Source organism: Drosophila erecta, unplaced genomic scaffold, assembly GCF_003286155.1.
Source record: "Drosophila erecta strain 14021-0224.00,06,07 unplaced genomic scaffold, DereRS2 tig00000000-arrow-pilon, whole genome shotgun sequence".
Taxonomy (NCBI): Eukaryota; Metazoa; Arthropoda; class Insecta; order Diptera; family Drosophilidae; genus Drosophila; species Drosophila erecta.
Genome location: NW_020825194.1, coordinates 6699779 through 6723769, shown reverse-complemented (window position 1 = coordinate 6723769; position 23991 = coordinate 6699779). Strand labels below are relative to the sequence as shown.

General features: G+C 43.0%; 1 protein-coding gene across 11 annotated transcripts in view; it reads right to left on the bottom strand.

Moving 5' to 3' along the window:
• Window positions 1-9164: 9164 nt before the first annotated feature.
• LOC6554291 (very low-density lipoprotein receptor) overlaps window positions 9165-23991 on the bottom strand; it is a 32025-nt gene continuing 17198 nt past the window's right edge. For 2 of the 11 annotated variants that reach the window (XM_026976150.1, XM_026976154.1), the window contains 9 exons: window positions 23872-23991; window positions 20124-20246; window positions 19445-19671; window positions 16954-18351; window positions 16362-16560; window positions 16028-16132; window positions 11598-11728; window positions 11390-11536; window positions 9165-10056 (listed from right to left, as the gene is read on the bottom strand). In XM_026976150.1, the coding sequence (XP_026831951.1) occupies window positions 10015-10056; window positions 11390-11536; window positions 11598-11728; window positions 16028-16132; window positions 16362-16560; window positions 16954-18351; window positions 19445-19671; window positions 20124-20246; window positions 23872-23991 (2492 nt within the window). In that variant the 3' untranslated portion in view covers window positions 9165-10014. Of the gene's footprint in view, window positions 10057-10523; window positions 11537-11597; window positions 11729-16027; window positions 16133-16361; window positions 16561-16953; window positions 18352-19444; window positions 19672-20123; window positions 20247-23545; window positions 23666-23871 lie in introns of those variants that run through there. The other 9 variants (XM_026976148.1, XM_026976149.1, XR_003407618.1 and 6 more) reach the window with 8 other exon arrangements.

Here is a 23991-nt window from a genome sequence, read left to right as displayed (position 1 = left end):
ATTCCGTTCAGTTTTAAATTACTTCTGTCTACGAAAACTGTCAATTTTTCGTATATATTTTAAACAAAGCTAATAGGACAACTATATTATTTTCCATGTAGTTATATTCTCTATGTTAAAACACAAGGCATGTGCCTTTTCCCAGTGGAAGGCAATCCAATTTCCATGCGGAGGTAAATCAAAAATCTGAGCACAATTACAAGTTTGGTTTTGTGGCCGGTAGAAGTTCAGGTTTTGGGAAATAAGTTTGCTTCTCCAATTTCGAAAATGCTCCACGGCCCGCCTGCAAATCACACGCCAATGACGACTAATTAGAGAGCAGAAGGCGATGGGCGATGGGCGAAGGGCGGAGGGCGGAGGCAGCTCTTCAGAGCAGAGTAACAATGACTTTTCAGAAAACTCCAACTATTTCCAAGCTGTGCAAAGGACTGCCCTCGTTTCATCAGGACCTCCCTCGACGGCCACGCCCCCAGTGGCCATATCCCTTTCCAAACGCCTCCCCACCCAGCTCGACTTTGCTTTGTTCTAAGTTATAAACCCACAAGTGGCGGCAAACTTTTGCTTTACGGTGTCGCCATCTTTTTTCCCGATGAAAATGGAGGCGGGGCGGGCAACTTAAAAGAAGATTAAACCGCAGCTGCCGGGGAATTCCCCTACTACAATTTTTATGGCACGGGTAGCGACAACTTTGCCTGGACAGCGCCACTTGAAATGCGAACGTTTGGCGATTTTCCGGCGACACTTGTCGAAAGTTACGCGTAATTATAGCAAAGTGCGGGCTTCCAGGGAGTGTGCTCGAGTTGGGCGTTTCCGCCTGGCCTGTCGCCGAGGGACCTACTTTAGTTTATGCCTAAAATCAGGTGCTGGGAACCCCGGGATACAGGCCCTAATATGCGGGTCCTTCACGCAGGATGATAGGTGTGACCCAAAAAAAGGGCAGGAGAAACCGCTCACAAATTAAGAAAGGGCTACTGATAAGGGAAAGTTCAAAGCACTGGCTTATTTACATATTTTGCTTGTGCCAAATAGTTCGCTTTAAAAGTTTCTGGTAAATAATTTTATACCATTCTTCAAATGGGCAATTTAACTTCCGCAATACTTACAAAATCTCTTTAGTAGCCAGTCTAGCCTGGATTACAACTCGTCTTAATTTGCTCATTTTAAACAGCATTCGACAATTTTGTGCAGCCCATTCAAACTTCGTCTCGCATTCAGAAAAATGTAATTTCGCCAACCCAAAAATAGGAGCAAAACTCTCGTCTGTTGTTGCCTGCAAATGAAATTCTTGCGAATGGGAAATAAAAGCGTAATTTTGTTGCAACTTGAAGTCCTCGCATTGCCATGGCGACAACATTAATTCGCTTTTAATATAATGAAGCCGCTTAAATGTCAAGACAATGGGACCAGAAACTTGAATCTGAACGTTTCAGCGGCAGTGGCAGCGGCCAAACCATCAATCAAAATTTCGACGAGGGCCGTATGAAAAACTATAATAAAATCATTAGCCTGGTAATCCCCAAGCGTTACGGAATCAAAATAAAATCATCAGCCCGGAATGATGATGAATGGCTGGCTCGGTCGACTGGTCGGCTGGTTGGCCAGTAGGCCCAAGTGGCCACCAGTGGCATCCATGACATAACTGGGCATCTTTCTGCACTCCAATCTCTTTTTAATAAACACAGCACAGCACAGCACAGCACAACACAACGCAAGGAAACAAAACACACAGCAACAAAGTGATTGTATTTTGTATGCTCCAGCAGCCAACACTCAACGGCAAGTCGGAAAACAGCAGTAAAAGCTATGGCGATGGCTCAGCGGCATCATTATCGGGAAAATCGTCCTGCATCGACGAGGTCCCAGTTCAGATCGGACTTTGTGAAAGAAAAATTGTTTTCGTGCACTACCCTTTAAAGGCGTTTGGTTGGGTTATCTATAAAACAGCTGTCACAAAGTAATTATGTTCCAAAAACCAGCTGGATTCATTCAATTCTAAACGATTGTAAGCCTAAAATGTATCTTAGTATATGAAGATACTACTAGTGTACGCAGTTAGATGTATCTGCTATGTCATAAAGTACATATTATGTATGGACAAAACGTTAAGCTACGTAAACAGTACTAATCCTATCAGATTTTCTTATATAAGCCAAAGGGTATTAACGTTTTCGGCTTGCCCTATATTCGTCATGCATTTTTGGGAAAGAAAAATGAAAATGTTTAACGGAAAAAATAAAATACTCACGTTCCTCCTAGGCGAACGTGATTCAATTTGTTTTGTTGGTTAGAAAACTAAAATAGCAAAACCAAGCCACCAGAAAGGAGGGAAAATATAACTAAGGCCAGCATGGCCAAGCAAAGTAGAGGAAAGCAGCGAGGAAAGCACCGCAAAGTAAGGCGAAAACAGGAAAAATTATAGGACAAGCAAAAACGTTGGGCGGAAAATGTGGATTGGGGGCCATCCGTTTGGTCACTCGGTGCTCTCCGCTCGGCGAGAAGACCGAAAGCGATGGGGAAATGGAAAAATGTTAAAAGGCAGCTGGATGAGTCTTAAAGCCAGGATTGAGGCTACTCTGTTTTTGTCTTGGCCGCCGGCGGGGTGCTCAAGAAGGCACTGTTCTATGAATGCGAATCGCTGCACTGCAGTCCCTGCTGTTTTGCCCCAAAAAGTAGGCAACAAAACAGGCGTGGGCAGAAGAGGGTGGAAGGTGTAGTTGGGAACAAAAAAAATATAAATATATTAGTTATTTTAAAGTATAACCATATATACTTACAACATTAAGTAAACGCAGTGGCTTTAGTAGCCAACAGCTAAGTTGCTATTGCCATGGTTGTGAAAATGATATTTCTTTACTAATATAATGCAACTCTTCTAGCTGCCCTCGCACTCCGGAATAAAGTTAAATACATAGCGGCCGAAAAAGGCAGCCGCCCACGCATCAAGGGAGACATATTGTACTACATTGTAACATGACCGGACTATTGTGCCGACTGGCCCACATGTCGAAGGTCATTTTAAATTAGTTTTACTCCCGCTTCGTTGTGTTTATTTTTTTGTCCGCATCCTTCGATGCGAGTGTATGTGTGCTCCTGCGCGGGTCCTTTCCTAGATCTTTAACAACGTCTGCCTCGGGATTTGCCCCTCTACATCGACAGTGCTGCGAACTAAAATACTCATACGCCCCGTGCTCCCGACGCTGCCGTTATGACAATTACGTTAGACATTTGCGTCACGTAAGTGAGCAGCAGCAGCGGCGAGGAAATCCCAGACTCATGCCGACTGGGCCAATACAGAATCGCTGGCTCATCCTGTGCATATCCCTTCTGTCCTTGCCACATAACAGGTATACGTTGTGTATATATGCTATGCGGAGTAGGTGGGCACGAGTGTTTGCAGAGCCACGTGTAACAGTATTCTATATAATCAACAACTTCATTCGGCGAAAATGCTTGTCAATACTCCCGGGTGATCCGTTGGCTGATGGGTGGCGTCTCCAATTGTTGACAACTTATGCTTGTCCCCCCCGGCCCCTTCTTTAAAACGCAGGCCATCAAAAATGATAATAAAATAATATTGCCAGGCGGTGCGTGCCAATTTTTTGGCACCTGTCAGTTGATTGCTTAGATATATTCCACAAAACAAAATTGATGAATGTAAAGATTTTCAAATTAAATACCAATTTGAAAAAGTTGTTGCCGTCCTTAAAAATATGCTTGTTGCAGTTAGTTAGTTACCTTATCAATCACGTTTCCACCATCCAAGTTGCACTTTCCCCGTGGCCTTTGTGGTTCTTCACCGTCTGGTGGCCAGTGTACGATATCCTGCAAATCCTTCATAAATTCGCAGCAAATTCACTTTGTATAGAGTAAGCGTCCTCTCACTACAGGTGACACCGCTCTGCGCCCTGTCAAAATCAGGATCAGAAGCGTGGAACAGGAGCAGGAGCAGGAGCAGGCAGGACAACGTCTGCAATGTTTCTTTATTGGAATTGTCGTAAAAGTCGATAACAGAGCCTGGAGGCTGGGCGCTCCTTGGGTTGGCTGACTGGGTTGCTATTCGGGTCACAAGCAATTTAATGTCAATTTTGGTATTAAACGTGCTGGCTGCCAATTCACCTGCTGTTTCCGCCTGCCAGCCTCCCAGCCTCCCAGCCTCCCAGTCTTCCATATCTCTTCCTTGCTGTCTGACTGTCATTCGCAAGCTGGACTTGGCCTGCTTTTGCTGTTTGCAAAAGGCTGCCATACGCACTCAAATCCACAGCAACATCATAGGTGGGCAAGGCTCGACTAGGATATACCCTGCACTCACTGTCTCGCTAGAAAAGGTTGGCTGAAAGTAATATTTGCTAGCTATAAATATGTATTCTATAATTTTAAATACTTTTTGCTGCTTATCTATTATTGCTTAATTGTACCTCCACAAGTCAGAAGTACTCAGTTGATGCCCATAGGGTACAGAGCTGGTAAAGAGGATCTGCTAGGGAGATCCTTCAATAACTTTGGCAAACTAATGTTGACAGACCACTGGCATTCGATTAGATCTAATTAATTTCGCAGCACAACGCCACGATTTGCGAATTGGTTTGTTGGCCATTCGCATGTGCTGTCTAATAGCGTTCGGATTTGTTTGTTTGCCATTAATTGGTTGACCAGTACAAAAATATTTCGCTTTATTTGCCAAAAGCAATGCACACTGTCAGCAATTATAATACTTAATTAAATAACATTTGGTCGACTAAATTTTTCGTTCACTAAATCCATTATTTTGTTACATTTGAAATATGGAGAACGAAGTTGAATTGTGTATTCAATAAACTAATCATTTCCAGTTTCGTTGAGTTAGAATAATTAAATGATGAATGGCGAATCGCTTTGGACATACTATCTAGTACTATACAAACATGTTGTTTCTACAATTTTTAAATATTTCGAATATTGGTGAACTAAAAGCCATGCATTATTGGCAAGAGAACTTAACTCGTTCCTTGCAGATTTCCCGTTCTGTATATTCTGCCATCGGCATTGCATATCCTGTCACGCACACTAGTTAACATGTTACCAAAATGGCGGAAACACTCGCTTGCACTCACACACACACTGCTGCCAACCGCAATGCGAACTTTTCAGTTTCCCCTCGCTTTCGCTTTTACTGTTGCTTTAAGTAATGGGAAAAGCGAAAAGAAATCCTGCCCGCTGCGCTGGCAACTCGAACAGTCGACATCTGGCGTTGGCGTTTCAAGTTGAAAATTTGCAAACAAGCCGAGAGACGCGCAGAAATTAAATGAAATTAAGTTGCGGTCGACGAGAGCATATTTCTGAAGATAAAAAGTGGAATGAATTAAAATGATTTGTTTTATGCAGTTGCCTGAATACCCTTTTTAAGTTGAACAAAGAGTAGTTGCAGTGAAAAAGCGATAAATGCAAATTTTTATTATAAACTTTCTCAAATCAGCACATAATTATACCGCTTTTCCCAAGCTTTAAACAAATGGCAGTTCATTAATTAATATAAAATGCAATCTACATGGCCGAAGTTTGCTTGCTTCCACACATTAACTAGTTTTTTTTTCGCCCATAATAACTTTTCCTACGTTGTGATGCAGCATCAATTTTCATGTTCCCTGCAGCGAGCGGCAACCTTTGCGCGAAAGTAATTTTACCCGGTACAAGGTCAGGGAAGAAAATCGCACAACTTTTCCAGGGCAGCGAATAAAAAAGTGAAATTTAAGCCACACACGCAGAGCAGAAGACAGACGACAGTTTTGCGCCAAGGCCAAAGGACACGGGATTCGAGTGTGTGCCATATGCACTCCCACCACACACACACACACACACACCCACACATACAGACACAAAAATAAACACACACTCACACACAGTGCTAAGTCAGCTGCCGCCATTTTGTAGCCATTTTATCATGGCAAACAAAAGCGGCTTACAGCCTCCCGTTGTCCTTCTGTTGTCTTCTGTTCTAAGTTTATCCATTTTTTTTATTTTCTCGCTTGAAGTTGATGAATTTTATTCATGTTCAACAACCGACTGAAAAGTTATTTGCGGAAAACTCGCAAGCAATGGAATTCGTCAGTTGATTAGCTGGGTTTCTCGCACGGCAATTAGGCAAATTGTCAGGCTCCATTTTAAACTCCCACATGCTTATCGACTTGCCTTTGATTAGGCGCCCCATGAAAGGTGGCAGCGCAGGGCTCTCAGGCGTAATTACATTAACAATTCCGAAAACATGCCCCCGAAAAACCCGTAGTCGGCGGCCAATGTCACTCACAGCTGGCCATTCAATGTGGCACGAAACGTATCCATTATTCAGGACGTGGTGCAAACAACTCGACCGACAAGCCAACAACGTCCTGCTGCGTGTAAGACGCACTGGCTACAGTGGTGCATTCAGCTCCACCTCCATCTCCACCTCCAGCTCGTCCACCTTAGCCCCCTGCTCATGGAAAGCGCGCCTGCAGCACCCACTGCAGCACCACCATCCACATTCCATGGCATACGCACAGCATATTTGGCTTGTGAACTTGCCTACTAACCTTGTGTGCATGTGCCATGCAATTGGCCCCAGGGATAAACTGGCAATAATAACAACAACGACAGCAGCGTCAACAGCAACAACTACAACTGCAAGGATGTGCAAACATGGCGAGGTCCTTGCGCCTGCAATGGCATCGCTGGGCTGGTGGCCAGTGGAGTTGGCCTGTAATTAAAGTTCCCCCAGTTGCCACTCACGATAACCGCATAGGGACACAGGTACAGTCGCTGCAAGAGCAGCACAACTGAGATCCTTATTTGGCAGGCTCTAAGGTGGAACACCTAATGCCTTACGTTGTAATTACTTAATTGAACAGCTTTAAGCCGAAAACTGTTACCATGAACACCGCGAGCCAGGCTTTCATGAAAGAACCATTTTAGACATCAATTTCTAACGAGCGACGCAATTGCATTTCCAGTTTTATTTGACAAAGGACACAAGCCCAAGAGGCAGTCAAAAAAAAAGGGGGAAATAAGGACATAAATGACACCGAGAGGGAAAGTTATCGTTGGATGCGCATCGCTAACAAAGTACAGTGGCGTCGCCGTGACCAATGACAGCCATGTTTCCTGCATCAGGAGTTGCACAAAGTTGTCGCTCAGCTGCACTGCACCACCCGCATCCCACTCCATATGCACATCCTCATCATCCTCGTCCTCATCCACATCCCTTCGAGCCACACACCATTCTGGCCACGTTTTCTCGTTCTATTTCTTTTGTCCAACTGCCGAGGCTCATTGGCTTTTCGAAAATACACGTAGCCAAATGCGGCACGAGTATGTCTAATCTTGAAATACATCAAACCACTTAGTTAGGGTATAACAGTTAGTACTCGTTTCTTTCAGTGCACGACTTTGAGCGGGTTGTGTGGAGTTTTGTTTGGTGGCCGCCTGCGGCTGGCAAAACGACAAAATGTATGCTATGTTCCGGCTGAATTGCAGATTTTCATCCTTTGGCACCCTGCGCCCCCAAGCACACACACACTCGCACACACCGAGTCGCTTATTCCGTGCGCCTTTATGTGCAAAAGGGGTGTTTCCCCCACCTCGTTGATTTCACTTTGCTGGCGAAACTGGGAAACTGGGAAAGCTGGGGAGCTGCACGGCGCCAAGGAACAGTGTTTTGCCATTTGGTTTTGGCCGCATATTGCTAATGGAAAGCAGCCATACCACCTGGCCGTTGGATCCGGGATTATCCCAGCCGTTTTGCGACATACTTTCGGGATCATATCTAAATTGAAAAAGTTATCGGTGCCGTGTGTCAAATGTGTCGCCGTCGCTGTCGCAGTGCCTGTCGCCTTTTATTTACATTTTATTTTCATGGCAAACGTGAGCCGTGCACCACGTTAATCGATTCAAATCGATGCGACTGCCGAAATCCGCTCACAATATGCCAACGTTTCGCTGACAGCCGGCTGTCCGGCAGGCAATAAACGAAAATAATGTCGTACTGCTTGCCAGGGCGCTACATAAATTATAACATTAAGGACACCCCGAGAGGCATAAAACTCTTATTTATTCGCCGGAAATCGCTGCGTCGCACTTTTCCCCCCACCGATAATGCCCAGCCATAAATTAGGCAAACAAAAGTTGGAGCCTGTTAAATACATACATATATGTATGTGTACATGGGGCGGTCTCGATAAGCGGGATTAGGAATCAAATTAAAACCTGGCGATTATCCCGACCGAAAAGCAGCCAAAAGCCACCCATTGACGACTGTTCGATCTCAGACTTCGAACCGAATCTGTCGCCGGACGTAGCTCATTACGTATTGATGCCCACTCATGTGAAATAATTGCCGTAGTTGTCCATTAGCATTTAATAATTCATGGCTGCGTGTCCATGTGTGTGTCTGTGTGTGTGTGTGTGTGTGTGCTTGTGAGCCAGCAAAAGTCAAAACTGTGTGTCGGCATTGCGGCTATTAAGTTCGGGCAATCAGGCTCAGTGTGTAAACACGTTTGGCTTCACGGTACTGGCTTGTGTGATATTCGGTGCGACAATCATCATGATGATGCAGTTAAACTAATCGAATGCCGTTGATTGATAATCGTAGTCAGATGATTTGTGAGCCCGTGAAGTCATAGCTTATGCAGAAATCCGGTATCTTGCCGTTTGGGAGCTGATTGATAAAATAGAGTCGTATGTTTTATGTTTTCAAATTCCATTTTATTTCTATGAATAAACTTTAATTTAAAATATTCTATATGCTTCAGTTTTTGTTACTATAAACTTCTTTATTCAAATTTTCACACATACCATTTATAGTTAGCTAATATTTTGTTTCAAGAAAGCATTAAAGCAAATACTTTACATGCCTAAATTAAAATACATTTTACAGGAACCAAAAATTGCCAATACACATTAAAATTGTTTGTTGTTTTGTAAAACTTGTAAATAAGTTATAGTGATTGAAAGCTTGTTTACACACTAAATAAATGAGAAGAATAGTAAAAACACTACAAATAAGATGATTTAATGCAGGTTTAATGCCTTTAAACTGATCACAGCAAATTGTTTTGAATACCCAAGAAAGAAAAAGGAGCAACGTGTGTAGGTAATAAAATTTCAAAAGTACCCTAAAAATGTTATTTTTTTTTATAAATTTTGTCTAAATATTTTAGTTATTTCTCGTTTTATATATTTACAGTGGGGTTTTGTTCAAATATTTTGCTAAACAGGAATCCAACTTGGTGCTAAAGATTTTACTTTCAAGATAATAACTGCTTTTTATTAATTCCATGATAACAAAAAATATACTATACAATAACTGTTGGGACTATAAACAGTTTCAGTTTAGCTATTATCCCTATATTTTTTTTTTCGATTTCACAAAATGTTTCTTTTGGTACCAAAACTTCAACGAAATGTCTTAACTTTTTACAATTGATTTCATGGACGTGAAAGGAAAGTTGGACTTCTGGCTCTGAATCCTGGCTCGTTCCTTCTCTGAGTTCTTCTGGGCTTCTGTGTGTGTGTGCGTGTGTGCGTGTGTCTGTGTGTGTGAGGGTGGAAGGATATGCGCTGATGTCTGTGTTTGTGTGTGTGTGTGGGTGTGGGTGCGACGTTAGTTGATGTCAAAACGTTGCGCCTAGAAAAGTTTTACGTTGTTATTAGTTTATGGGCGTGAGTGTGTGTGTTTAGTGTATATGTGTGGGTGTGCTTAGTGTTGTTACATTTAAATTAAATTTTAAACTAGGCAACAAATTGAATTTGTTGAGTATTTTCAATTTCCCCATGCTGACATCGTACTTGTCTTTTCTATTTTCTTTTTTGGCATTCTTCATTTCTTACGTTTACACATAAGCTTCATATTCTTCTTTCATTTCTCACATCAAACTTGCACTCAATAGTTCAGTTTTTGGGCCTTGGTCCAACAAGGAATTACTAGTAGGAGATGCTTTGTGGATGTTCGCTGTCAGCCGGCCAGTATTAGCTGGATATGCATTTAAAATGGTCTTTGGCGTTGCCCTAAACACATGCGGTGCCAGGTTGAAAGAGGGGGTTGTTGGCCTAAATGGGGTTAAAAGAGAATAGCTAGTTATTAAAGTCTAAATAATTTGTGTTTGTATCAAGCAAACATAAACAATTGGGCAAAAAAAATCAAATAAATATTAATTCAAAAGAACTCTTTTTTTATACAGGTCTGATATATGGATAAAACTAAACACTATAAAAAGACTATGGAAATATAAATCTATCAGCAATGTTGAGTACTTAAAAAACAAAGATAATCTCCGCTTATCGAAAAATCGAATAAATAAATCAAAATAATCGTATTAGTTCGTTTTAAAATAACCGCTTTTTGTAAAAACTTTTTGCCAACCGATAATCACCACTAAATGGCAATAAAAAGAGATTTACCCCGAACACTTTAATTATAAACCTTAATGAAAACAGCCGACCGCTAAGCTTGTGGCTGGTGAATTTGCAGCCACCAAAATTGCTTGCTTATATGCAAATTTTGATGTTATTTATTGGTTAGGTGGCCAGGCACACAGAAAATCTCTCTTAATGCCATTTTGTTTAATTTTGCGTAATTATTGTTATGCATTGTTGTCGGTTTCCGCTTGGATTTGTCTTATTTTTATTTATTAATTAACCGCTTTAATTAAAATTGGCAGCGAAGCAGCTGCAAAAATGCGTCAAGGTGAACACAAAAAACGCTAATTTAATTGAAACATTTCACTAAAATGTCCTGCCAAATTGAGTCGCTTTATATTTTAGTTGGCCAGCTGTCGGGCTGTGGGACATTTTGACGCTCCACTGACGCCATTTAATTGGCCTTTTAGTTAATTGGCCAATTGATATGCATATTTTGATTGCATTTGCAGCTCTGCAATTAGCGAGACCCACGGGCAGAATATTCAAAGAGCAGGCATTTCAAAGCGGGCCACCATGCTCAAATCGACGGTAAATGAAATTAAATTAAAGGCCAATAAAATGATAATTAAATTGTGCACACGAGACAGTAATTATGTAATACAATACGCCAATAATGTTCCTATATGGATTTCATAGCCACAACTTACCATTTTTAATATCTAAATTGGGACTGCGGTTTCGTTTCACTCGCGGCATTTCAGATTAAAGTAATTGGGGGAAAAACGAATTGTTTAAAGTGGATTACAAATTGGAAAACTTGGCTACGTTCACAACAATTGCGGGACTTATGCCTAACTTATTTGCATCAACTCACTTAACACTAGATACAACTATGATACGACCACTTAAACCACCTATGTACAACATTAACTTAGCAACTAGCTGCCTAGCACACCTCCTAGAACCTGACATAGCTAAAGTCGTTAGGATTCGTGGCCATCGGTGGGGCCGACCCGCTTACCTCCTCCTCCACGGCAGCGGCGTACATGTGTGGCTTCACATTCTTCTCCAGACTGAAGTGGTCCTCCGTGGTCTTGTGGTAGACGGGATTCTCGAAGTTCATCGAGTTGCCGGCGCGGGTGCAGCGTCGGTACTCGAAGAAGATGACCTGTTAGTTGCATAATTATTTAGTATTAGTCTGCTGATTGTAACTATTTGAAAGTACTTACCCATCCCAGCAAGGCGTTGGCCGCTAAACTGGCTATCACAATCAAGGCTATTTGTCCGTAATTATTTTCTGATTTCGTATCAGGTTTGTGGACCTCGTGAGATGGCTCTGTGCTATTGCTGCCAGTACTTTCTGCAATTGTTGGCAATATAATAATAAATTATAATTGAGAGTCAAACAATAGAAAATGAGAGCTATAAACATAGAGAACCAGATATACACAAGCATGTAAGTAGTATGAATTTCAGAGATTCCAAAATTTGAAAAGACGTTGCCAAAAATGAAACCATTACCACCAATTAATGATGAAAATTTGAACTTCCGCGAACATTTCACAAATTCCAATATCAAAGGCACTCTCGCAAAATATTAATAAAATATGCCTGCCGCAGCTCTTCAGCTTTTACCCATAATTTGATAATTCCTATGGCCAAATATAATTAAAATGTTGTCTTTTTGTGAGTTTGTGGAGCAATAGGGAAAGGAGAGGAGGACGACGACGACGACTACATCCCGTGGCGAATGTTTCCGCTGTCGGGGTTTCGCTGGTTTTGCTGTCAGCTGCTGTGCGCTTTTAGTCGGTGCCTTTTGCCTTACGCTGTTGTTCTGGCAGGAAGTTGTAGGATTTTTCCGCTGTCATCATAATTCGTTTTCATATTTTTCCGTTTAGAATTTGTTCAACAGCAGAAAAAAGCGCACAAAGTTAAGCGCCAGAGTCGCGCGCGTTCGCCTGGCAAAAGGATATGCGTCGCTTTTTAAGAGGCCACCAAAGTTTTACCCATCCCCCACCAATCGTAAAAATCCCAAGGATACCCACTTTTGCTGTTGATATTAATTTCTGCGCTACGAGTGTCCGCAAGGAGGACTTTCTGATTCGCTCGAGAGCGTGTGGCAGGGAATTATTATTAAAAGTTGATAGCGGCAACAGCTGTGCGGCATCGATTCGCTGCGAATTTCGGCGTAGGCGCGTTAAGAAGCTGCAAATTTATTTTGCTGGCATTAACAGACAGTCAAATGGCAGGGCAAACATCTGAAAAGTTGCACGTCGCTGTGGCATATTAATTGCGCGATTTTCCCTCGGCTTAAGTGTGTGGTTGTTTATCTCTTTTGTGGCGAAGGCGCCATGAAATTGCCAGCAGCTGTTGCTTTATCATTTTTTTAAAACTTTTTCTGGCTTCTTTATAATTTTTTTTATTGGCCTCAGCGAAATTCTTGGGAGGAGCAATGGTGCTTTGTTATAACTAACTTATCAATTAATTCCGGTGAATTAAATGTGTATTATATTTTTCGGGAGCATTTAGAATTTACTCAGTCCTCTTATTTGAATTTCTGTTTTGCCTTAAAAGAGTTTAATTAAAATATTTTATGCTAAAATGCATGTATGGAATTCGTATACCTCAATTGTTTGACCCATTTCAAGGAGATTCATTTATTTTTCTACAGGAAACTTTCCATTTTCTCTTCGGTATATAGCATCCATTTCTCTAACGACTGGCTTAATGCTTGCCTATAAATGTCATATATGATTGCTTACTTCTAATCTATACAAAATGCAATTTCCCTGCCTCCCACACACACACCGAACTGAAAACATGCACACATACATGTATAAGAGTGAGTTATGCCTCATCGCCCATTTTTATAATCCCACACATGTGCTCTCATATTTATTTCGCAACTCCAACTGAGGATAACGCATAGCAGGTGCTCGGAAAACCCGGAACACCCGGAACACCCGGAAAACCCGAAGCCCCTAAATCCCCCGCCACCGGAAATGCCATAAAAAGTACGACAAAATGGCTGCCGTGCCATCATTTCACCTCCCAAATGAAATAAAAACGCATAAAATATGTTCCGTCACCTGTTTTGGGTATCCGAGAGGGGTTGTAAACAGATTAGATAAACCAAATGAAAAAAAGTTTCAAAGTTTCGAACAGGGGGAGAGAAAACCGGAAACAACCGGAAAAGTCAAAAATGGTGTGGCATGCAAATAAACAAAATGGCGGCTTTCCTGTTACCATTCGCATTGTCTTCAGTTAGGAGGCAATATGCAGTAAAGTTAGAGGCGCACAATAACAATTGCCTGACCGGACTGGACTGACCGAAGTGCAAGCAAATGAAAGTCATAAAATGCTGCAAGGAGCAGCAGCTGTTCACCCAGTTTTGCTCGCATTTTCCCCGATTTTCCCGCTCTGCTGTGGCCGGCCATTAAAAACGCAGTCGTTACTTCGACGGCTCAAAGTTTATGGTTACTGGGGGGTACTCTGTCCATCTGGATTTCACCCTGGCATTTCGCTGCCCTGGATGCTCCGTGGATACGCACAGAGCATGTCTCTCTTGGACTCTGTGGGGTATTTGCGAAACTTTGCCTGCGCTTAATTAAGCAATTTGAAGTGGGCAAAGATGGCCATAGAAAAAGTAGCACAAACCGCTAATTGAAATTGCAGTTATGCCGGACTGGACCATCTAATTGAAATAGTCCCTAACTAGTTTATAGTTATTTACTGACCCGCGCCTCTCGCCAAACTCTCCCAACTTTGCTTAAGCCCTCTTTGTCGCCATTCTTTGGCCGCAAATGTGTTGCAGCTTTTTCATCTGCTGGCCAAGAAGAGCGCAGATTCCGCGACCTTCAACCCCGTCTTGGCCCATCTGCAAGGAGCGCCACTATGACTTCTTCAAATTGGCGTAATTAGGCGCAATTGTGTGGGCTTCTCGCTAAGCACTTCCAGGAAACTTGATTTCATCCCGTAGGCATGACAACGTTTTAAAGCTCCCGGAAGTTTGGCCACTTTTCACTTCTAAGCCGGCAGGAAAACGAAAGAGGATAACGACTGGCAACGGGTGAGATTTAAAATGGAGCTCAGAAAGCAGGGGATTTGTTTCATTTCTTCTGTGGGCAACTGATTTACTATTCTAATTGCATAAGGAATTTCTCTCTTAAAAAAAAAATGAAAAAAAGCTGCTTAATAGAATATTTCGAAAAATAACAAGAGCGCATATTTGATCTCGTTAAACATTCAAGTATCTTTTCAGTGCCCGAGGAGCCAGAGTAACATACCCTTTATTGGCCTTATTTGTTGCACGAAAAATAAGAAAAATATCTGGTTGCTATGGCAAAATATCTTATTTCGTGCCGCTGGGCCCGTTTTTAATTTTGCATTCGCCAGTGATCAAAGTGCGTCTGCTAAATGCGGGATTGTTAAAAATAATGATATGGCGTTTAGCAAAAGGACCCCAGCCTTCTAATCCAACTCAATAGCAACAAACAAAACGAGCACACAAACCCACATTGGCGATGAAATGGCGAAGTGAAACGGTCCTTGTGGTGGGACATATTTTAAGGGATAAACCGCAGGCTAGTTGGGTTGTAACTCACTTTTGCCACACGGCCAACGAAAACATTTCTGCCCAATGTCGACAGTTCGAGGTGTTGACAGTGCCAATTTGCTGGCAGGATCAGAATCGGTATGATGATGATGATGGGGATGATGGGGATGAGGCTGAGGATGATAGCAGTGGGGATGACGAATTTCTGGTTAAACTATTTGCCATGCACCATATCAATCCGCATGCGTTCGTGTTTCGCTTGCTCTTGCTTATGTACAATTTAATTTCATGGCGATTTGTTGACGACTGCCGCTGAAATGCTGCCATTCCACCATACTGTCCTGCTGCCTTTGCGGTTGTCAGTCGTTCATCATTCGCTTCCGCTCCGCTCCGTTCCGTTCCCATCCGAGTCCATGTCATTGCTGTCAGGGAGCAGTTCGCAAATTGCACCGAGAAATTCGCCCGGATCCGGGTCTGGGTCTGGGTTTGGGTCTGGGTCTGGGTCTGGGTCTGGGAGCTCCAGATTCCCGAGCTCGGCCAAGTGCTGTGCTGGATTTGAGTCGGCGGAGAGAATCGGTGGGTGGTTCTGTTGCCATTAAACATGTCACCAATGCTTCCCTTTTGTGGTTTTTGCACTGTGTGTGTGTGCCCGATATTTATGTTTTACGCTCCGCATTTTGCATGTGTATTGGGGTTAAAGTTCATGTGTGCGTGTGGGCGTGTGCATTTTGAGTGATTACGTCGATATCATTGATGTTGATTTATGATGATGACGATGGCTGTATATATGTACCCGTGAGTGTTGTTCGAGAAATGGTCGCAGAAAATGTCAAATGAAATTAAAACATGGAAAAACACAGGTGAAAATTATGCTCACAGGGACAAATCATCACATGAGGACATGAAACAGAGCAGCTTAGATAAAACCGACACCAAAATCTATCCCTTCATAACTCGCAGGCTTCGTAAATTCCAATAATATAAATTATAGTCATTTTTATGAGTAACCTTTCTTGGCTTTGTTTAAATTTAAATTTACTTTATGGGAATTTTGACGACCCTAGGCAACCAACACCAAAAGTTTCGTAGAAAAGTGTTGCATACCCGGCGTTTCACTGTACCCATCTTGAGGTAGTTTCGTGGTTGAGTTGGACAACTGTACGATAGTCCGGTGCATCGGTGCAGTGGGATGCACAATTGGGATACGCACTACAAACAAAAGGTTATTTCATGGGTATAATGAAATCCGAAAAGGTGGAAATTCAATTCAATGAAATGCGCAACGCAGATGGCCGCTTAAAAGGCCGCAACCGCAGCGGGAAAGCGTTTTCACCGTTGGCCTGATGAACCGCAAAACGTTGCCATCGCAGCGGAATTTTCAAATGCAATTACGAAATCCGCCGTGAAATTCCCAAAGGACACAGTGAAATCTACTTACGATCTTCGACGCACATCAGCCCATCGGGCATCAGTTTTAGGCCCGTCGGACAGGCGCAGGATATGCGAGGACTCCGCTCGGTAATCCTGGGAGCTGGCAGGCAGAGATGGGAGCAGTGGCCATTGACCGACTGGCAGTGGTTGACGCCGTCTGGTTGGCGATACGGATGGTACACGTGCACCACCATGGGATGTTCCACCTAGGAATAGAGAAGGTACCAGTACTTTTTAGAGAAACCTGAATATAAATATTCCAAATGCGCTACATCTTGGCATTTTCCTGTTTCAAAAATATTTACAAAAATATTACTTATAACTATAAACTATAAATTACTTATAAATAATGAATTTCTGTTTGGTACATGGCACTAGCTCAGATAAGAAAACCAAATGCTGCGTAACATGTTAATTCCCATCTATTTGGATTATTTATGCATGGTACCAAGTGACGATGTGATAACATTTACATATTTAAGGTCACATGTCAATAGATTGTATTACATTTAACAGGAAATGTGCTGTCAAAACTAAGCATTTTTTCTTGCTTACTTAGACTTGAAAAATTCCCCAAAAAAATGGGGAAATACACATACCATATGCGTCGCTGTGACGGGCTCCACATCCAATCCGTTGAACTTGTTCGCCTTGAAGACGGCCTGCTTGTCCCAGTCGGTCCAGTAGACGTAGTCCTCGAAGGTGGTGATCGAGAAGGGATGTTTCAGATAGTCGGTGGAGTAGAGAACCTGCTGCCTTTGCGAGCCATCGTAATTCGCCGACGAGATGGTGTTCAACTTGCCATCCACCCAGTACAGGCGCTTTTGAACCAGGTCCAATGTGATGCCGTTTGGCCACTTAACATCGTAGGTGATGATGGCAGTGCGGTGGGAGCCATCCATGCCCGCCCTTTCGATGCGGGGAGAGGCGCCCCAGTCGGACCAGTACATCCAGCCCTCGATGGGATCCAAGGCAATGGAGCGCGGAATGTCCAGGGAGTCCTTCACCAGCACCTTGCCCATGCTGCCCTCGAAGTTGGTCAGCTCGATGGTGCACTTGTGGGTGTCCGTGAAGTAGACATGGTTGTAGATCCAGTCCACAGCCAGGCCATCCGAGGTCACCGATGACTTTGTCAGCACCACCGTTTTGTCATTACCCTCATCAATGGGCGCCTTGTAGATTTTCTGAGTGGTCACATCGCTCCAGAAGATCATTCCCGTGCGGAACACAAAATCGAGAGCGGTGGCTGACTTTGTACTATTCACTATGGAGGTCATTTCCGGTCGATCCAGTGCTATTTTCCGGATGTCATGTCGCCGGGCCAAAAGCAGCGAGGCATGTCCCTCGCCGGCCTTGCACCTGGTGTGATTCTTCAGTATTCTCATGTAGCCCGCCTCGCACTCGCACTTGAAGGCTCCGATCTCGTTGACACATACCTGGGAGCAAATGCCAGGAGTCTGGCACTCATCGATGTCCACACAGGTGTGTTGATCGGCATCCAGCTTGTAGCCCTCGTTGCACTCGCAGCGGTAGCCCACCTCCAGATTCACACACCTGTGCATGCAGCCGCCATTCTTCAGCGAACACTCGTTGATGCCACACTTTCCAGCCGGCTCGTCCTCGCCATTCGGACAGTCCTTCCTGCGATCGCATACTTTGGCATTCGCGATGCACAGGCCACCGCCGCAGTCGAATTCGCTGGTGGCATTGCAAGTCTTCGGCGCCGCAGCGATGTTGCAGTCTTTCTCATCACTGCCATCCGCACAGTCCCTGTCTCCGTTGCAGGTCAGAAAGCCGGAGATGCAGGTGTGATCGTCGCACTGGAACTGATCCGGACGACAGGCCAATTTAACGCAGTTAGGGGGCAACTCGTCCTCGCCATCGGGACAGTCTGGGTCGCCATCGCAAACCCAGGATTTTTCCAGGCAGGTGATCCTATCCGAGCACTGGAACTCATGACTTTGGCAGAAGTTAAATTTATCGACGGTGCAGTTATGCTAAAAAGATAAAAAATGATATTATAAATATGTCATTTAGTTAAAAGTCAGCGCTTAATGCTAAGCTTTGCACAAGGTCGTCCCTTCCACAGGCAAGACATCGCCTTAAAGGATGAATCTCTACCCGTGGCGAGGATAAAGGAAGTTAACTTTACTGCTGCTACAACAGTTTGCTTTTCTTGTTAAGTGCCAACCAAATATTCAGGCAGCTAAGCCCGGCTCACAAACACACACTCGCACACGCAAAGCCCTTATGCACCAGCACGCACACACACACACACACACACACGCGAGCATACGTACATGCACACTTATATAGAGGACCCTGTGGCCATTGCCTGCATTTTTTGTACTGCATACTTTTAGGAGATGCCAGAAAGCATTTTCCACATTTTATACGCTTTGAAAAGGAGTACTTGTGTGTAAATAGCCAGTTTATTTTTACAAATTTAATTAAAGGCATTTTTAAAGGTTATTGTGTAGTGTTTCGATTATGTGTAATATTTCTGTGATGCAGCTTATAGCATTTTAACATTTTTTTATCTATTGTCAGAACAATTAAACAGGTTAAGATATTTAATACGATTTTTTGCTTTAAAAATTATTATAAAATATATACTCAGTATATGTGGAAAAGAGTATTCTTTTACGATCTGCTTGGACAGTTTCTGCACTGTTTTTATTGCTATTCGGAGCCATGCAATTTCGGGCACCACCCAACGGACAACAAAAGCCATGCGTCATACATATAAATGTTTATGGGAAACAGTTGCCGACATGGTCCTCGTCGTCGTTGCCAGTTTTGAATAATGCTCGCGTCTTGCATAATTTATGCTTCCTAGCTTGCTCCATATAAATACATATTTATATGCGAGGGCTGTTAAACAACTTGCCATCTATCTCTGTTTGTGTGTATGTGGTTTGATAATGTGCTCATATCAATTTTCATTGCACGTTGAAGGTGAGGGAAAAGATTTTCGGGCCTTACACGGAAAAATAAATATCTTGCATGCTCATTTTATTCCTAACTTGTTTTTGTTAACTTGAAGATTGGCTCAAAATACAAGTGTGTGTTTTGGTTTAGTCTACTCACCATCTCATCCTCGCCATTCCTGCAGTCTGCTTCTCCATCGCAAACCCATTGATTGGGAATGCACATGCCACTATTGCAAGTGAACTCATGGGCTTGGCACTTGAGCTTGTCCCCGCAGTTCTTCTCATCCGATCCGTCGCCGCAGTCGTCGTCATCGTCGCACTTGAAGCGGTTCTGGATGCAGCGTCCATTGCCGCAGGTGAACTCGTCGGAGCGACACGTCATATCTGCCAATGACGCCAATGATTAGCTTAATTCACTATGGCATTTCGGGGGAGGATTTGGTGATTGTGGTTAGTGGGCGTATGGATGGGATGTGGAAAAGCCTACACCATTACAAAAGATTGCCGACAAACTAAGAAAGCATATAGAAAAGGGGGAGGTAGGGGATGTGACAACAACAGAAATAGCGCACACACAGAAAACCAAAGTGTTTCCCTCTGTGTGTGCGTAAATATTTGTGCATTATTGCATACGAGCTTCGCCAGGACACAACACAAGTCTCAGGGACATGTGCTCATGGCACATTCAAGTGCAGGGAAAAGTGCATTGTAGTATCTAGATATAAATAGCAACCAACACCAAAGCAGGGAAAGTTCTACAATAATTTCAGTTATTATTATCCAACACCAAGCAAAGCAGGCTAGGGAGAGCTAAGAAATATTTGGTTTTGGCTTACTGCACTGCGCCTCATCGCTTCCATCGCGACAATCTTTGGCCTGATCGCACATCCAGGACAAGGGAATGCACTCGCCCTCGCCCGACTTGCAGGCAAACTGCTCGGGCGAGCATGTTAAGCTTCCTAAAAAGATCGAGATCAAGGAAAAATTCGTTTTGAGTGCCAACGCTTTAATACACAGCTACAACGAGTAAGCCAGTTGGGTATTTTGTTCATACGTAAGCAATTGCTAGAAAAGGAAAATTAAGAATTGATATTTTTAAGAATATATTTTGTTATTATTAAAGAAAATTAAATAATGCCAGCCATGGCGGCTGAAACATGAAACAAAATCCAGAGTACCTCCCTCAAGGTTGTAGTCATAAAGGACCCCGGAAAAAAGCCCACTAACTGTCTAGCTAATGGGACTTGGTCTTGCTGAGATAGGAAACGCTCCTTAAAGGCAAGCGAGGGATGTCCTGTAATTAAGTTTATAAGCAGCTGCCGTATAAGAGGGGGTGGGGCAGCAAGCGATTTGGGCTCCAAGTGATAAACATAGTTGTCATGCCAACACACACACACACACATACACCACACTGTCACAACCAACAGCCATTCGGGGGCTAAACAGTTGGCATTTTATCTAGGCAGTAATTAAGACATTATCAGCCAACACTCCATAAAGTTAAAACGCACACATGCGTATGCATTAAAGCAATTATCGCACACACTCACACTCTGAAAGTTCCATTGAAGTTATCCTTGCCAAAGGAACGGACATTAAACAAAGCTGACAACACTCCCACACAGCCACATAGACTCACAGACACGCACACACACTGGCGCATTAAAACGCTTGTGTTTAACCCTTAATGCGTATTAGTATGCCAGTTCTTGGCGCCTCGCTTTTGTGCTTTCTTTCGCCTTCTTTCTCTCTTTCATTGCCTACCACACGGTCCTTTGTTTCACGCCGTGTGTGCGTGTGTGTGAGAGTGATTTCCCCTGATATGATTATGTACATACAGCGCCGCGGTTACTCTGTGTGTGTGTGTGTGTGCGTTGGCAATAAAATCTCATGGCTGAGCCACACATTTGAATATGCTTTTTGGCGTTTTGTCTACCTCCGCCTTCCTTAGTTTCCTTCCCTCCGTTTTCCTGCCTTCATCCCGTCTATTTGTTTACCGTTTACACGTGCACTGCGTACGGCGGAAATTTCTGACATCGTTGCAAATAAATTAATTTATTATTATTCTCTTCTTGGTATTCGCCATTTTTGGCGGCTGCTTAGCATGTACCACGGGTCGTATGCGTGATATGCTTGTAATTGGAATTTACTGTGACCAGCTTACTGAAATTACTCGTCGTTCGCTGCTGAATATTTACTGAAATTGCTAGCATGCCTCGAAAATATTTAACCACCTTAGGGTCATTTTTGTTTTTATATATATTCCTTTAATAAATAAAAAAATTGCCATTTAATTTTAAGTTATGTTATAGCTATATTTCTCGTAAATGTATTCGTTGTAATTGGTCTATTTAAATGTCCTTTAAATTCATGTATTCCATAGCAGCACTTCTAGCTTTATTTTATAATTGCTCCATCGGGTGTCCAGTGAATTACATTTCAGGGAATATGGTTTCCTCACAATTATGGGATAAGTTGACTTTCTCTTACATTTTCCATAATTAAAATCATTTTCTGTTAAGCATCGTTCATATTCAGTTGAAAATACTTTTCGATGATTTCGTTTGCCCCGTTCACCGTGCGCCTGATATAAATTCAATTATCCAATATCATTTCGCCCACCATAATTTATGGCTTCATTAAATTCTCCATTGCTGGTGAGGAAAATATTCGCCTGGGGTCCTTCCACATAACTATATGTACGTAAGTATATATGGAACTTTCCATTCGAAGGTAACTACTTGGCTGAATGGACGTTTCATTCTCGTGTGTCCATAGGGACACAGCTTCCAACTTGGCTTCCAATGGGCTTTTGTGAGTCCTGGCAGAATCAATTTGCTATCGTGGGGTCACAGTCAATGGACCGCCAAGGATGCTCCGCTCTGGATCTCCTTCCTCAACGCACACACATCCTGGCAGAACTTTGGCATTGTATTCAATAGCATTTTCTTGTTATCTGACGCCAAAACCCATATACTTGCAATTTGATTTTAATTTTATTTAAAATGCTTTTTAGACCATGTACAAGACATGTCCTGGCCCAGTGCAGTGGCCACGCCCCCATCGCCGCCTTCAGCTCTCGGGCACTTGAAAGCCAATGAAGCTTAATGCCTTTGTGGGGCAGTTTGCGTTTTGTTTATTGTTCGGCTATCCCCACCCCCCTTGGGCCCCTTTGCGAGATGGGCAGCCAAGCTTTTCCCATAATGGTAAACAAAGAAATGAAGAGTCCGAGCGGAGTGTTAAATGGAATTAAATAAACGGGGCGGGCACCATAACTGAAAAGAACACTTCTGTAGAGAGAAATCCGCAGCAGTGAGCTGAACATTTTTGTCCCCGAAAAGCGAGTTAAATTAAGATTCACAAGGGTAACTGGGTAAAAGCAGAAATGTCAACAGGGTTTGATGACAATTTTAAAGCACATAAAAGTCATAAAAAGGCACACACATCCATTCACATGAGCAGACGAAGCTTAATGCTCACACAACACACAGTTGTGATCAGCGCAACAGTGTGGAAGTCAGAAAAATATAAGCTATATTTTAATTTTAATTTTATACTACCAAGCTGATTACGTTTTGGAAATTTAATATAGAACAACATTTATTTGTTAAAATATGAATGGAAATAACTGGGAGTGCTAGTATTTTGGCCAGCAGTGTACATCCTGGTAGCCGACCACTGAACCACGACTCCCCCCGCGTATAAACCACAGGCTCAATTTGGCGCTGCGTTCGGCTTTTGATTACCGGTTTTTATTTTCATCAAGGATAACATCATAAAAATCGCATCATTTTTTCAATTACAGCGCTGAAATTCCGTACGACATAAAAACATTTTCCCTGCTATCCTTCGCCCGGCACTCTCTTTATGTAGTTGGAAAATTGTGTCACAGACAATAAACCACTAAGCAAGTTACTCGGCGGCAAGAAAAATGCGAGAAATAAAGTGAGTGAAAAGCCGAAACTACGCCCAAAACGGAAAAGTGAGTCAAAGTGGGCCTAATGCATAAATACAAATTAGTTCCGCCGATGGTCACGTCGCGATATTGTCCGCAAGAAGTGACATTAATTTATGGCCTGGTCAGTCCCAGTCCCAAAGTCATAAAGTCCTTTCGAGATCCCAGATCCCAGAGGTCTTCCAAGCATTTAAATTTCGATTAAGTGACTCTGCCTTTTCGTTCTTGCTCGTTTTAGTGATGGACAAATCCTCCGGTTAGTATGCAAATGTGGGATGGAATAATTCATTCTTCTTAGCTTACTGCCACAATTCCACTCGTCGGATCCGTCGCGACAGTCCTCGTCGCCATCGCACATGAATTCCCGGTGTACACATTGCTCACCATTATTACACATCACCATGGTATAGGCACAAAGGCCCACTGTGCACATTGTCATGCAAGTATTTTCGGTTATTGGGATTTCAAAAAATTAATCTTAAGAGTTGACACTTCCACAGGGAAGTGCACTATAAAAACCATTTGAACTCTGATTCAATTCGGCCAAAAGTGTACCGATTCAATCACGTTTTCAATCGCCTATAGCCGATATCTACTGTGTATATCAAAGATAATGGCTGAACACTTACGGCACAGGGACATCGCTTCGTCGCTTCCATCGGCGCAGTCGTTTTCCCGATCGCAGACCCATCTGTTTGTAATGCACTTTCCGTTGCCACACCGGAATTGGTCCTGGCTGCAAGTCGATT